At 46.4% G+C, this 13,263-nt stretch overlaps 1 protein-coding gene across 12 annotated transcripts in view; it reads left to right on the forward strand.

Annotated features, from left to right (window-relative positions):
- KIF16B (kinesin family member 16B) overlaps positions 1-13,263 on the forward strand; it is a 243,734-nt gene that overhangs the window by 21,208 nt on the left and 209,263 nt on the right. For 11 of the 12 annotated variants that reach the window (XM_074347840.1, XM_074347844.1, XM_074347841.1 and 8 more), the window contains exons 2-3: positions 9,980-10,049; positions 12,056-12,169. In XM_074347840.1, coding sequence (XP_074203941.1) covers positions 9,980-10,049; positions 12,056-12,169 — 184 coding nt within the window. Of the gene's footprint in view, positions 1-4,937; positions 5,113-9,979; positions 10,050-12,055; positions 12,170-13,263 lie in introns of all 12 variants that reach the window. The other variant, XM_074347842.1, reaches the window with a different exon arrangement.

The following is a 13,263-nucleotide window of genomic DNA, read 5'->3' on the forward strand; positions in this document are numbered from 1 at the left end:
AGTTTCTCTCTGGGTGAGACCGTGATGGGCGGGGTCTCCTCTTCTGAGTCCCCTCTCTTTGTCACCTCCGTTTCCCAGAACCTCGTCTTGGCCCTCAAGGTGTTCTCCCTGCAGAGTGTCCAAGATTCCCTGTGAAAGTGTCATTCTTGTCTTCAGTCTTTGAGCAAAATTTAGTCCTTCTGATTTGGGGCTTGAGTTTTTTAATGTATGAAATTCTTGAGCTTTCTCCCAGCTTTTCTCAACTGGGACCAGAATTAAGCCCCACGCCCGGAGGAAGGCAGCCCTTGTACGTACTGAATGAACTTGCCCCTGTGCTTCTGTGGTGGTACCAGTTACGCACCACCTCGAGTGGAACTGGGGAGGTAGTTACTCAGTGTATGGACATGTTATTTTTCCTTCCCTTTGCCCCTTTTTTCTTTTTTCCTGCAAAGGTGGTGCTCTTTTACCACCAGCTTTCTCCCCGCCTGGCGGTATTTCTCTGTGCCTCGGCGTTTAGAGTTCAGAAGAGAAGCCCCAGCTGGACCAGCAGTGATGGCGCAGCAGGCATAGCCCTGGTCTGGATTTTTGTTCTGGAATTGGGCATTCAGAGGACGGGAGGAGGCCACCCAGTGAAGTGCCGCCTTAGAAGGAGCTGAAGGGTGGTTCTTTCTCCACTTAGCAGTGTTCGTTGGACTTCTTCCCATGGTCGTACCCGAGGAGGTCATGCATTCTTTTTGTTTTTATCTTATTTATTTTAAGTTTAATTGTATTTTCTAATGAAGTATAGTTAATGTACAATATTACATAAGTTACAGGTGTACACTATAGTGATTCAGTCTTTAAAGGTTATGCACATGCATTCATTTTAAAAATAGAGCTTAACATTGTTACTATTGAGTGTCCTGTCACCAGAATGAAGGCAGCTAAATACTGGTTCATTGTATGTGACTTGTAAGGTGGATCTGGGGAGGCCGGCTCACTTCAGAACTCAGGGTGAATGAGCCTCTCTTTAGCGCCTTCCTGGCTGATGGCCGAGTCTGGAGCTCTCACCGCCACCCAGTCCAGCTGTTTTGTTCTGGAATGACCAAGTAACCATCAGCTGCAAGAGTGGAATCAATTTTCAAAATATTTGAATTAGCATAGAGTTGTTTTTTCCTAGTAAACTTTCTCCTGCTGTCACATCTGAGAGCTGACATAATTCATCTCTTTCTCTGGTTGGCTATTTTATGTCTTTTCCCTTTTCCTTTCTCCTCCTTCCTCCTCCCTCAGTATTGATCTATAACTCTCAGCTTCCTTACTCCGGCTGGTTCATTTGTAGCATCTTATGGTCTAGTTTCCAGACCTTTCAGATAAATTACTTATTTATATGAGTGGACCATAATTGACTTTTCGCTTGAGAAACCCAATTCACCAACGTGGCCAGGGAGAGACATCATTTATTTTGCTCTATTATCAAATCGATGTTCAAATAATATTTTAGGATTATTTATTTTCCTCAATATGAGAAAAATGTCAAGATTTATTTCCCAAGTTTCTTAAACGTGAGAGGAAATTACCCCGAGGCCGTGGGAGCTCCCCGTGCCCGGTGTTCCGCAGTTTTCTGCTGAAGGATCAGAGGACAAGGCACTGGTACTGACTTGGGTGTCGCCTTTGTGCTTGGGGGACCCAGGATGTGGGTGAGGAGGCAGTTGGGGTTCTGGCTTCTCTGGGATCATTCTAGACCAACTGGAAAGATGGCACCAGCAGGGGCTGAGGGCACGTGGGTGGGATGAGCTGGGCAGGTGTTTCTGAAGGTTCATGGAACAAGCCTCGCTCAGGCGTCTGGGTGGGAGAGCCAGCACCCAGGATTGGGTGCGGTAGGGAGAGTGGCCTTAAGTGGGGGACGCACCTGGTGAAGAGTAGGCCATGGGGGGAGCATTCATTTAATGCTGCAGTCAGTCCGACACACTCAGCTACCTCACAGGTGAGGCCCTGCACCAGGGCCCGGGGATGTCGACCCAGAAGGCAGAGTCCTTACTCCTGAGAGCTTCCGAGCCTTGGGGGTGAGACTAGTGGTGGGTCACCTAACTGTGGGGTGGGCAGAGGCTTAGCGGCGGCATGAAGTCGAGGCTGTGTACAGGGCCAGCGGGGCATTGGCCTGGGGAAGGGTAGGAGGGGCGGGTGTAGGGCGCTGCCACGCGGCAGGGCCAGGTCAGACGGCCTTTGTGTCCCGCTGGGTGTGGGGCTTTGCCGCGTGGCCTGGGAGGAGCCACGTGGCGCCCGGGGCGTTTGGAAGGAAGCCCTCTGACAGCAGAGTGCAGTGTGGGTGGGAGGGGACAAAGCTGGAGGCAAAGAGACCAGGGGGAGGTGGCGGTGGCCTGACCTGGGACAGTGCCTGCGCAGAGGGGACAGGTGGCCCAGGTCGGTAACCTGATGCTAGATCAGACGGGACTGGGTAACTGACCGTTGGATGGGAGGAGGAGGGGGTGTGATGTGGACGCGAATTCCCCTGTGGTAGTTAGAGGCCCTGGGCATGGGGAGGAGGCCACCAGCAGAAGCTGGTCTCTAGTGGATGAGGGCGCTGAGCCAGGTGGGCCTACCCTCATCCTTTCTTCCATCTCTGAAGTACTTGGACAGTTGAGAGCCCTCCTGGAGTCTCTTGGGGATGAATGCACCAGAGGGTTCATGTCAGCGTTCAGTAACCCCTGCCGTCATAACCGCTCTGCGGGGGTTGCGCAGACTTGGCCAGAAGGATTTTCAGGAGCCAGGGTGAGATCTGCAGTCTGTGGCTGACACTCTAGCTGGCGTCTTTGCATTTATAATACTAGACTTAGAGGTTATCCTCACAGTAAAGGTACATCTTTTTCTTAGGGTTTGAGTTTTTATGCTTAAGAGGGAAATGATCTAGGAACTTGTTATTTGTGACATTTTCTTTCTGGAACAGACGGCTGCCATATTAATCACGATGATCTGGGATTAGTTTTTAAAATGACCTCAAGCTTTTGGCAGCAGCTTTCCATTGACATTGGGAAGCCGCCTGGGTATAGAAAGGGCTTGAAGCTTGGCAAGGAGCTACAAGCGAGGGAGCCTGGATGTCACAACACTCAGATGACTCCTTGGATCTGATGATGTTAGACATTTATTGCTCTCGGGCAGAAGCCACTGTGCAACTTAAGAGCAAAGAGCAGAGTGTCCGCTGGCTTAGGTGATAGCCAGGCCTGTCATGTGATTTTACAAGTAAGACTTAAAGGTCAAAGAACACAGTTAGTGAGTTTTCCAGGTTGCAGGGAGATGACTTGGTGGAGTCTGTTTCATGAGAGTAACTGTAAGACCAGCTGTGACCGTGTCGTGTTCGGAGGATGTCAGAGCCGAGATTCTCAACCTTCAGGGCCCCTGTTCAAGCAGGTTCCATTCAGTGGGTCCACAATGGGGCCCGAGACCCCTTATTTCTAACACAGCCCCAGACCTACTGGTTCCTGGACTGTACTTTGAACCACAAGGGTCTGATCTGGGGTTCCTGCCTTTTGGGGCACAGAGCTCGTTGAGAAGCCAAGGAAAGCTCTGGGCCCTCGGAACAGTGAGCCTGCCGCACCCCCACCCCCCGCCCACTGCACCCCAGCATCTGCCATTTCAAGGTTGTGAACCCCTGGGAACCCCCCGAGCATCTTGGTTTTTGATTTCAGAAGTGGGCGCTCACGTTACATACCAGTCTTTCTGTCAGTATCTTTCCTGGTATTTTGATAGAGTGGACGTTAATTTAAACTAGCAAATTTAAACTTTGATATCATATCAAAGTGCTGTCATGGTTACCTGCAGGTTGGAACAAGTGATCGTGTGAAGGACCCTTTAAACTCAGCTGCTCCGAAGCTCTGAGGCTCCCAGCCTTGGAGTTACTTAACCTCCGGCTTCCCAGCAGAGGGGTGGGCACCCTGTGACCTGCCTTCCTTCATGTTTTATAAGCAAGAATTGCAGGTGGTGTGAGCACCTGTCGTGGTCACATCTAATCCTCCGAGATCCCTGGATGGTTTTGTGCTCCCAGCAGGTCCCTGTTGACAATACTAGTGGTTTTAAAGTGTAAGATCTTGACCCCGTAGGTTAGTGAGTGGTTGAGAAATGACCCACGTGGAGACGGGAGGGTCCGAGATGTGGCTGTCTGGGGTGTTAACAGTGCGGATCTCTGTGGCTCTCTTGCTGGGCAGAACGTCCCTTTGGTAGTTGAATGCTGTAGGAGAGGGGTCACCGTGTGAAGTATGTGTTTTCCACATGAACATGGGTTGTCCCTGGGGCAGGACTCACTTTGGGGTCCGCAGTGTTGCTGCCCAGGACCTGGGGGGTTGAAGTGGGAGCTCCTTGCATGTAGGAGGGATTTTATTCATTTGTCTTTAAGCCGTTGCTCTGTTTGCCCAGCCGTATGCTTCTTCCTCCTGGGTTGGAAACGTTCAACACAGCCCTGGGGGCCACTGGAGTTCTTGAATGGTGTTTGCTACAATGTGCTCTTGGGGCTTAATTGTTCTGGCTGGTATTTATTTTGTTTCTGTTCATCCTGAGGTGGCCAGGGTGCTCCCCTACCTGGCTCCAACCCCCCCTCCTGCCTCCTCACCCCCTCCAGGACATTTATTGATTGATTGATTGATTAATTATTATTATTATTTTTAATGGAGATACCAGGGATTGAATCCAGGACTTTGCGTATGCTGAGGATGTTTCCTGCCGCTGAGCTATTTCCCCTCCCCCAACCCGAGGATTATTTTTAAATAAATCCCAGACATCATATCATTTCATTTGTAAATATTTCAATGTCTCTTTAAAAGGTTAGGAACTTTTAAAATCATCATGCTACCATTATCACACCTAAAGTAGCAGTAATTCCTTAATGTCGTCAAACATCTAGTCAGTGTTAACATTTCCCTACATATCTTAACAATTTCTAAAGACGCTTTTTCGGTTGATATGTCTCTGAAGTCTTTCTTAATCTGTAGGTTCCGCTCCCATCTTTGTATTTCCCGCTGTGTGGTGTTGGTGCTGAGTAAGCTGGGTCACTTCCCTGCCGTCCTTCCCAGAGGCTGGGTTTTGCTGATTGCCCCCGGCACCGTTCGACGCTTTCCCCTGCCCGCTGTGTTGTTCACTGGTGCACTGCCTCGTCGTCAGATCCAGGTCAGAGTCAGGCCTTTTAGGTGGGGAAGGGGCAAGAATTCTGGGGCAGCGGTGTTGGTTTGGTCCTTTATTTCAGATGCGCAGCTTGTCTGGCTGTCGGAGAGTCGGCAGCCATTGATGGTCACTCCCTGAGACCGTTAATTAGCCTGCTGCAAAGTGATGCTCCGCCAGTCCCCTCCCTCCCCCTCCTTGTGTGAGCTACTTGCCCCAGCAGCTGTTTGGTGACCCTGGAGTGCAGGTTGTTCAGGAAATGCAGGGTAAATGCTTGATTCTTTCCCTTTATTTACTAGCTCCCAAAATAATGTGGTAATTTATTTGATTCTCCAAAGGGGGGCATTCTGTTTTTATTTTTAAATTATGAGTCCATAAGTTTATGCATATTTTATGTTTCTGTCTGTCGAAGTTATTACTCTTTTTGCTGCTCAACTTGGGCCCATGGGAACTTCTTGAGGTCGCCTCCTGCATCCTCTTGACAAAGCCCTTGTATCCATTATCTTACTGTGTGACAAATCACCCTGGAACTTAAGGTCTGGAAGCAACATTTATTATCTCACACTTTCTGGGAGGCGGACGTCTGGGTGGAGGGTACCCGGGTCCCTCTACCCGGGGTCTCTCTCAAGGCAGCAGTCCAGGTGCCCTCCAGCATGGCTGGGGGTGGGGGGCTTCCAAGCTGACCCTGCTGGTTGCTGACGGACTCGGTCCCCTGCTCTGTGGGTCTGTCCAGATCGTCACTTTGGGGCGTGTTGGTCATTGGAAGCGAGTCCCTGGGTCCAGGCCCCTCTCCAGGGCTGAGCATCACCAGGGCACAGATACCTGGAGGCAGGGGTCATTGGGAGCCGTTTCGGAAGTTGCTGAGACAACCTAGTAACGTTTGACATGCGGCGTTCCTGCCTTCTTACGCGAGCAGCCCCTCGTTTACTATCCTTCACTATGCTTCACACGTACCGCGTGTTTTACAGATTGAAGGTTTATGGCAACCCTGCTTCGAGCAAGACCATCGACATCATTTTTCCAACAGCATCTGCTCACTTCGTGTCTCTGTGTCATGTTTTGATAATTCTCACAATATTGCAAACTTTTATTATTGTATTTGTCATGGTGATCCGTGATCAGTCATCTTTGATGTTTCTGCCGTAATTGTTTTCAGTGCCATGAACTGTGCGCAAACGAGACGGCAGACTTAATGAGTAAATGCTGTGTGTGTTCTGACTGCTCCAGAGACTGGCTGTTCCCTGCCTCTCCCTCTGCTCGGGCCTCCCTGGTCCCTGACATAGCAATAGTGGGATTAGGCCTTAATAGCCTCTAAAGGGCCTCTAGGTGATTGAGCAACAGGGGGAGTCCCATGTCTCTCACTTTAGGTCAAAAGCTAGACGTAAGTAAGCCTAGTGAGGAAGGCGTGTTGAAAGCTGAGACAGGCCAAAAATTAGGTCTCCTGTTCCAGACAGTGAGCCAGGTTGTGAATGCAGGGGAAAGTTCCTGAAGGACAGTAAAAGTGATGCCCCAGTGAACACATGGATAAGAAAACAAAACAGGCTTGTTGCCGACATGGAGAAAGTCCGAGTGGTCTGGACAGATCGCACCAGCCACAACAATCTCTTAAGCCAAAGCCTCATCCAGAGCCAGACCATAACTTTCTTCAATAACATGAAGGCTGAGAGAGGTGAGGAAGCTGCAGAAGAAGAGTTTCAAGCTGGCAAAGATTCGTTCATGAAGTTTAAGGAACGAAGCCGTCTCCTTGACATCAGCGCACCAAGTGAAGCAGAAGTGCTGATGCAGAAGCTGCAGCACGTTCTCCAGAAGATCTGCTTAAGATGATGAATGAAGGTGGCTACACTGAACAAGACCGTCAGTGCAGACGAAACAGCCTTCTGTTGGAAGAAGATGCCATCCAGGACTTTCACAGCTGGAGAGGAGAAGTCAGTGCCTTCAGAGCTGCAAAGGACATGCTGACTCTCTTGTTAGGGGCTGATGCAGATGGTGACTTAAAGCTGAAGCCAGAGCTCATTTGTCATTCCAGAAATCCCAGGGCCCTTAAGAGTGATGCTCACCCACTGTGCCTGCGCTCTCTAGATGGAGCAACAAAGCCTGGATGACAGCACATCTGTTTTTAACATGTTACTGAGTATTTTAAGCCCACTGTTGAGACCTACTGCTCAGAAAAAAAAGATTCCTTTCAAAATATTACTGCTCATTAACAGCACACCTGGTCGCCCAGGAGCTCTGATGGAGATGGACAAGGAGGTGAATGCTGTTTCCATGCGGCTAGCACAGCATCCGCTTTGCAGCCCCTGGGCCGAGGAGTCATTTCAACTTTCAAATCTTATTATTTAGGAAATACATTTTGTGAGGCCATAGTTGCTATAGACAGTGATTCCTCTGATGGATCTGGGCAAAGTAAACTGAAAACCTTCTGGAAGGGAGTCAGCATTCTAGATGCCAGTAAGAACGTTCATGATTCATGGGAAGAGGTCAAAATGCCAACATTAGCAGGTGTTTGAAAGAAGTTGACTCCAACCCTCATGGATGACTTTGAGGGTTTCATGACTTCAGTGGAGGAAGTCACTGCAGATGTGGTAGAAACAGCAAGAGAACTAGAATCAGATGTGGAGCCTGAAGATGTGACTGAATTGCTATAATCTCATGATAAAACTTTAATGGAGAAGAAGGTGCTTCTTCTGGACGAGCAAAGAAAGTGGTTGCTTGAGATGGAATTGAGTCCTGGTGGAGATGCTGTGAAGATCGTTGAAATGGCTTAGTTGATATAGCAGCAGCAGACTTTGAGAGGATTGACTCCAATTTTGAGTCTGTGGTTTAAATGCTATCAAACAGCATCTCTTGCTACAGAGAAATTGTTCATAGAAGGAAGAGTCAATGGATGAGGGAGAGTTACTTGTTATATTAAGAAGTAGCCACAGCCACCCCGGTCAACAGCCGTCAACACTGAGGCAGACAACGGTTAGCACTTTTTAGCAATAAAGTATTCTTTAATTAAGGCATGTACTTTGTTGTTTTAGACATAATGCTGTTGCACACTTTAAACATAACTTTTATATGCTCTGGGAAACAAAAAATTCCTGTGACTCACTGTGTTATGATAGTCACTTTATTGCAGTGGTCTGGAACCCAGCCCACAGTATCTCCAAGGTCTGCCCGTATTTGGATTGAGTCTTTCTCCAAAGAGCCATGGCTTACTTTAGTGGAAAATGGTATTCAGATACTATAATTTAGGCTTAAGATTCTAGGCCTTTACAGAGGACAAAGCTAGGGAGTACTTTTCTTTCAATTTCAGATAAAGTCCGTGTTAGTCTTTCCCATCTGATTCAGGACTACGGAGTTTTTACCTAGCCTCATCAATCTGTCTTAAAAAAATTCAGCTGAGTAAATATGAAAACCTGATTGGCTTTATTCAGTGATTCATGCATCGGGCAGCATCCCATCTGGCAGGTAGAAAGGCCCTCCTAGGAGCTACACAAGATGGAAGGCTTTGATAGGCAGAAGGAGGGTGTGACCAGGAAGTTAAAAAATGGGTTATTTCAGGCAAAGTCAGCTTCCCTTGGGGAAGACTGGGGTCTCACCAGGCAAGTTACCTTATTAGTGTCGACCAGGAAATTCCAGACTGATTGGTTCAAGACTCTGCTCCTGGGAGAGGCTGAAACTGCATTAAGTCAGGTATTGTCTTGGTGGGACTTAGCATCAGTGACTCCATTTTGACCCCATAGTTTCTTTTTAACAAATCTAATGTTTCTATCTCCTTTCTACCAAAAACTTTGATTCTCAGTGGCAGCAACATAATTACTCATGTATTATTCCACACTTCATAAACAGAAATCCCAGAATAACTACAATTGTTTTATCATTAAAAATACGATTCCTGAAAAAGCTTTAAGATTTCTTTGTAGTTCTTTCTCTCCTTGGATTAGATTCCTCCAGACAGTTGTCACTGAGACCTTTCCTCACCATGTGGCACATGGTTAAGTTCATTTGCTTCAACTTTCTTTTGTGTTTTAGGTTATTTTAAAATATTGTTTTATTTTTGTGTGAATTATTTTTATGTTCTAAAGATGACCTAGAGATCAAGGTATTTTTGTGGATCTAGCTTCTGTCCCTGTGTCTTCCACTTCATCTTCTTTCTCCATAGGTAACCTTTTGAAAAATAAATGGGATGTCCTTTTTATCTTTAAATATAAGTGGTGGCATTCTGTGTGTACTTTTCTACACCTCGCATTTTCCACTTAATATCTCCTGGCCTCCATCCACACCGGTATATAACACAGAGACCTTCCTCCTTCCTTTTCCAGTGACATCACGCTCCACTGCGTGGGTGTATGCTCATTTCCCCCAGAGAACTGCACTTTTTAGGAGTTCTCTTAATTTCCTGTTCTGATGTTTTCTAGGAATTACAGTTTCTGAATGAATGTAGAGACAAGGTTGAGGGCAGGGGACAGTGTCCGGGCTGCCTCTAGAAGTAGCACCTGGTTGTGACCACTCACTTTACTTTTCTTCTTAGTTCTCATCCTGGATGAAGGGATAAGGTGTCATTTTTTTTGGACCAGCTCCATGGGGCTGCCATTTTCCTCAGTCACACAGCCATCCATGGTTTCTGTCTTTTCACTTACACTTCTTTTGGCTTCCAGGTAGAAATTCTTCCAGGTTTCGACAACACAGTATTTTCAGTCCTAAGTTTTTGATGGTGACATCTGTTTTGTGTGTCTTAATATTCCTGTTAGTAAGAATTTGGGGGGAGTGTCAGAGGTTGTGCTTCATATGCCATTTACAAACAAGCCGCCATATGTAAAAAGTAAATACAACAAACAATTTAAAAACATTCTTTTCTCTTCTAACCAACACTGAATTATTTGTGTTGCAGGGAAAAGGACTTGGAAGCCAAATTCATTATTCAAATGGAGAAAAGCAAAACAACAATCACAAACTTAAAGGCAAGTAGCGACCTGACCTTGGCTCCAGTTCCACGAGTTCCGTGTTTGTTTCAGCACCAGATGGTTTGTGGGTAAATAGACACACCTGCTGTTTCCATTCTCCTCCCTTCTCAGTTCAGTTCACCACGTCAGCTTGCACTTGGCCTGGGCTCAGTGGTGATGCCAAAGGGTTGATGCTGTTTCCTCTCTCGTCCCTGGTTTCATTGATCTGGGAAACAGGTCTGAGCTGGAGCTCTGGGATGTGAGCATATTGGTTTACTCCTACCCAGACAGTTTTATGTGGACCCCTAGCCTGGCCACTGGCTCACTGTAGATCATTAAATATGCTTTGGCCCCAGATCTGTTTTCATTTTTAATGCAGATAATTAATTCTGTAAGCTTTGCAAGAGGAGCTGGTATTATTATTCAAAAACCAGGAGATGAAAAATTAAAAAAAAAAACAAACAAACAGCATTTTCTAAGATGGCGAGTTCTTCTTTTTGTACTTAAAATATCCTGGTTTTTCCTTTGGTCTGAACTTGCAAAGGACCCTGAGTACTTTCTACTTAGGGGGAAAAGAGGAGTGAGAAATCAGTAATAAAGGAATCGTGTACTTTATGGAGTCAACCCCGCTCTCTGTCCGTGTTTGTTGTCAGCTCGCAGATTTGGGTTTCGGAGGCCTTCTGGCCCCCAGCCAAGTGCAGATCAGCCTCTGCTTGGATTTCTGTTACTTCGTGCTTCAAGGGACCGGGCACTTTGAGATCCAGTTTAAAGTTGTGCAACTTGATCTCCAGGGGTGGACGCTGGGGAATGCGCCCGTCTCCTGACCGGGCGGTGCTCTGGGTGCTTGGAGAGGCCGCCTCTGGGGCTCTGGTGGCCCTTGGTCTGAGGCGTTCTCCAGGGGAGTGTCTTGCTTTCTCCTCTGACCCCAGACCCCCTTCCAGCTCCACCTGGCCCGCACCCAGCTTTCCCTCCTCTGACCTCCTGCATCTTCTCATGCTGCTGCCGGTCAGCCCTCGTCCGTTCTCCGCTGTCAGTCATCTTTGCTCTGCTTCGTGTATCTCTGTGTGCTCACGGTGCTGTGGTAGAGGTCTAATCATTCAAAAACTGTATTTACTGAAACCGAGCAAGGAGTCCCCTGGCCTTGGATGAGTCTCCTTTCTTTGTGTGTTATGGAATCTGTTTTCTTTGATCACTGTGTTGCTTTTTGAGTTGTACAAACATTTCCTTGTCTGTTATAACCAGAATAGAGCCCTGGATTTTTAACATTTTAATAATTAGAACCTTAAAAATTTTCTTTATAGTACCTGCATATGTTAGAAAATATGATGATTAATTATATTCAGCATATGTCCAGGGAACTGTGCCAGGCTTTGGTGGCATATGAAGATTTCTAAACATGGTTTCTGGTTCAGTTTAGGTATCTACAAGGTAGGCAAGATGTATGCAGACAAATGCAATAAAGTCATATTATGCTGTGTCCTGGGAGGGCCTAGTCTCTCAGAGGGGTAGAAATTACTTCTGGATGGAGTGCCCAAAGGAAGGTTCGTGGACGAGGAAGCCTCTGACCTGGAGTTTCTGGTGGGGCCACTGCTAGTCACATCGTGATCTATGTGAATAGCACCCCCGGAGTTGTGTAGACGCCAGCTCTGGTGGTTTTGGGTGGAGGGGACAGTAAAAAGCAATGAAGCCAGAAAAAAAAAAAAAAAAAACCAGAGTCTGGCTGGAGTGTCAGGTTCACATCAGGTAATCATGATAAAAGGTCCAGAGAAGTAGCCTTGAGTACAGAGCCTGAGCTACTGGGAGAAGCTCAGGTTTGCTTGTTTGTTTGTTTCTCATTCATTCATTCATTCATTCAGGAAGTGGTCAGGAGGAGTGAAATGGATTTGAGTCAGGGTGTAAATAGTGGGAAATGGTGATTATTGTATTTTTTTTGTGAAGTTTTTTTTCTCTTGAATTGGATAGGTTGCTTGTCAGCCAACAGGGCTGTTTATATCGTTATTACCCTCTCGATCATCTCTCTCCAGATACCGGAAGGAGGGACCGGGGACTCAGGAAGAGAACGGACCAAGACCTTCACCTATGACTTCTCTTTTTATTCTGCTGATACTAAAAGTCCAGATTACGTTTCACAAGAAATGGTATGATACTTTCAAATACTCTATTTTGGTTTGTTATTGTGCCAAGAAAAAACATCCCTATCCTAAAATGCTTTAAAGCATCTTGCTAGTTTTTTTTCTGAATATGACTTATATAAAATTAGCCTTTGCTAACTCAGCTTTTTGGTTGTTACACAGCATCATTTATCTTCAGCCTGAGAGGGTTTGATTTTTTTTTTTCCCACTTCTGAGCATGATCATAATTTTTATTTCAAAACTCGGCCATGACCACTGTTTTAAAGGAGCTCTGCAAATGAAGCCCTTTTGGGGGGACGTTGGCAGGTGTGCCTGATTTTACTGCGCTTTGCTTTGCTGTGCTTTGTAGTTACTGCATTTTTTTGCAAATTGAAGGTTGTGGCCAAGCGAGTCTATTGGTACCATTTTCCAACAGCGTTTGCTTCACTTCATGTCTCTGTCACATTTTGGTAATTCTTGCAGTATTTCAAACTTTTTCATTATTATTATATTTGTCGTGGTCTGTGATCATGTTACCCATGTTCATGTTATTACTGCAAAAAGATTACGACTTGTTAAAGGCGCAGATGATGGTTAGGATTTTTTAACAAGAAAGTATTTTTAAATTAAGGTAGGCCTATTATTTTTTTAGACATAATGCTACTATACACTTAGTAGACTACAGTATAGTATAAACGTAACTTTTATGTGGACTGAGAGACAAAACATTCGTGTGACTCACTTCATTGCGATTCTCGCTTTATTGCGGTGATCTGCAACTGGACCCTCAGTATCTCTGACATCTGCCTGGGATAAGCCACTTGGCCTTGTGTCCTGCTGCCATACCGAGCTTTAGGAGGTAGACTTCAAACCCAAGTCACATTTCCCCTGCTTGGGTGAGTCATCATAGGTTCTAGAAAGAACATTTGGTTCCTAATCTTCCCAGAACTAGAATGAAGCTGGAATTTGTCCAGGAAACCTGTGCTGTAGGTGTCTGTGATCTAAATGTAGACATGACCTGAGCAGATGAGAACTGACCCAAAGATGCTCCAGGAGACCATCACACGCCCCTATGTCACATGACCAGAGGGACAGGTGTATTCCCCTGGGTGGGACAAGGA

The sequence above is a fragment of the Camelus bactrianus genome, chromosome 19, assembly GCF_048773025.1.
Source record: "Camelus bactrianus isolate YW-2024 breed Bactrian camel chromosome 19, ASM4877302v1, whole genome shotgun sequence".
Lineage (NCBI taxonomy): Eukaryota > Metazoa > Chordata > Mammalia > Artiodactyla > Camelidae > Camelus > Camelus bactrianus.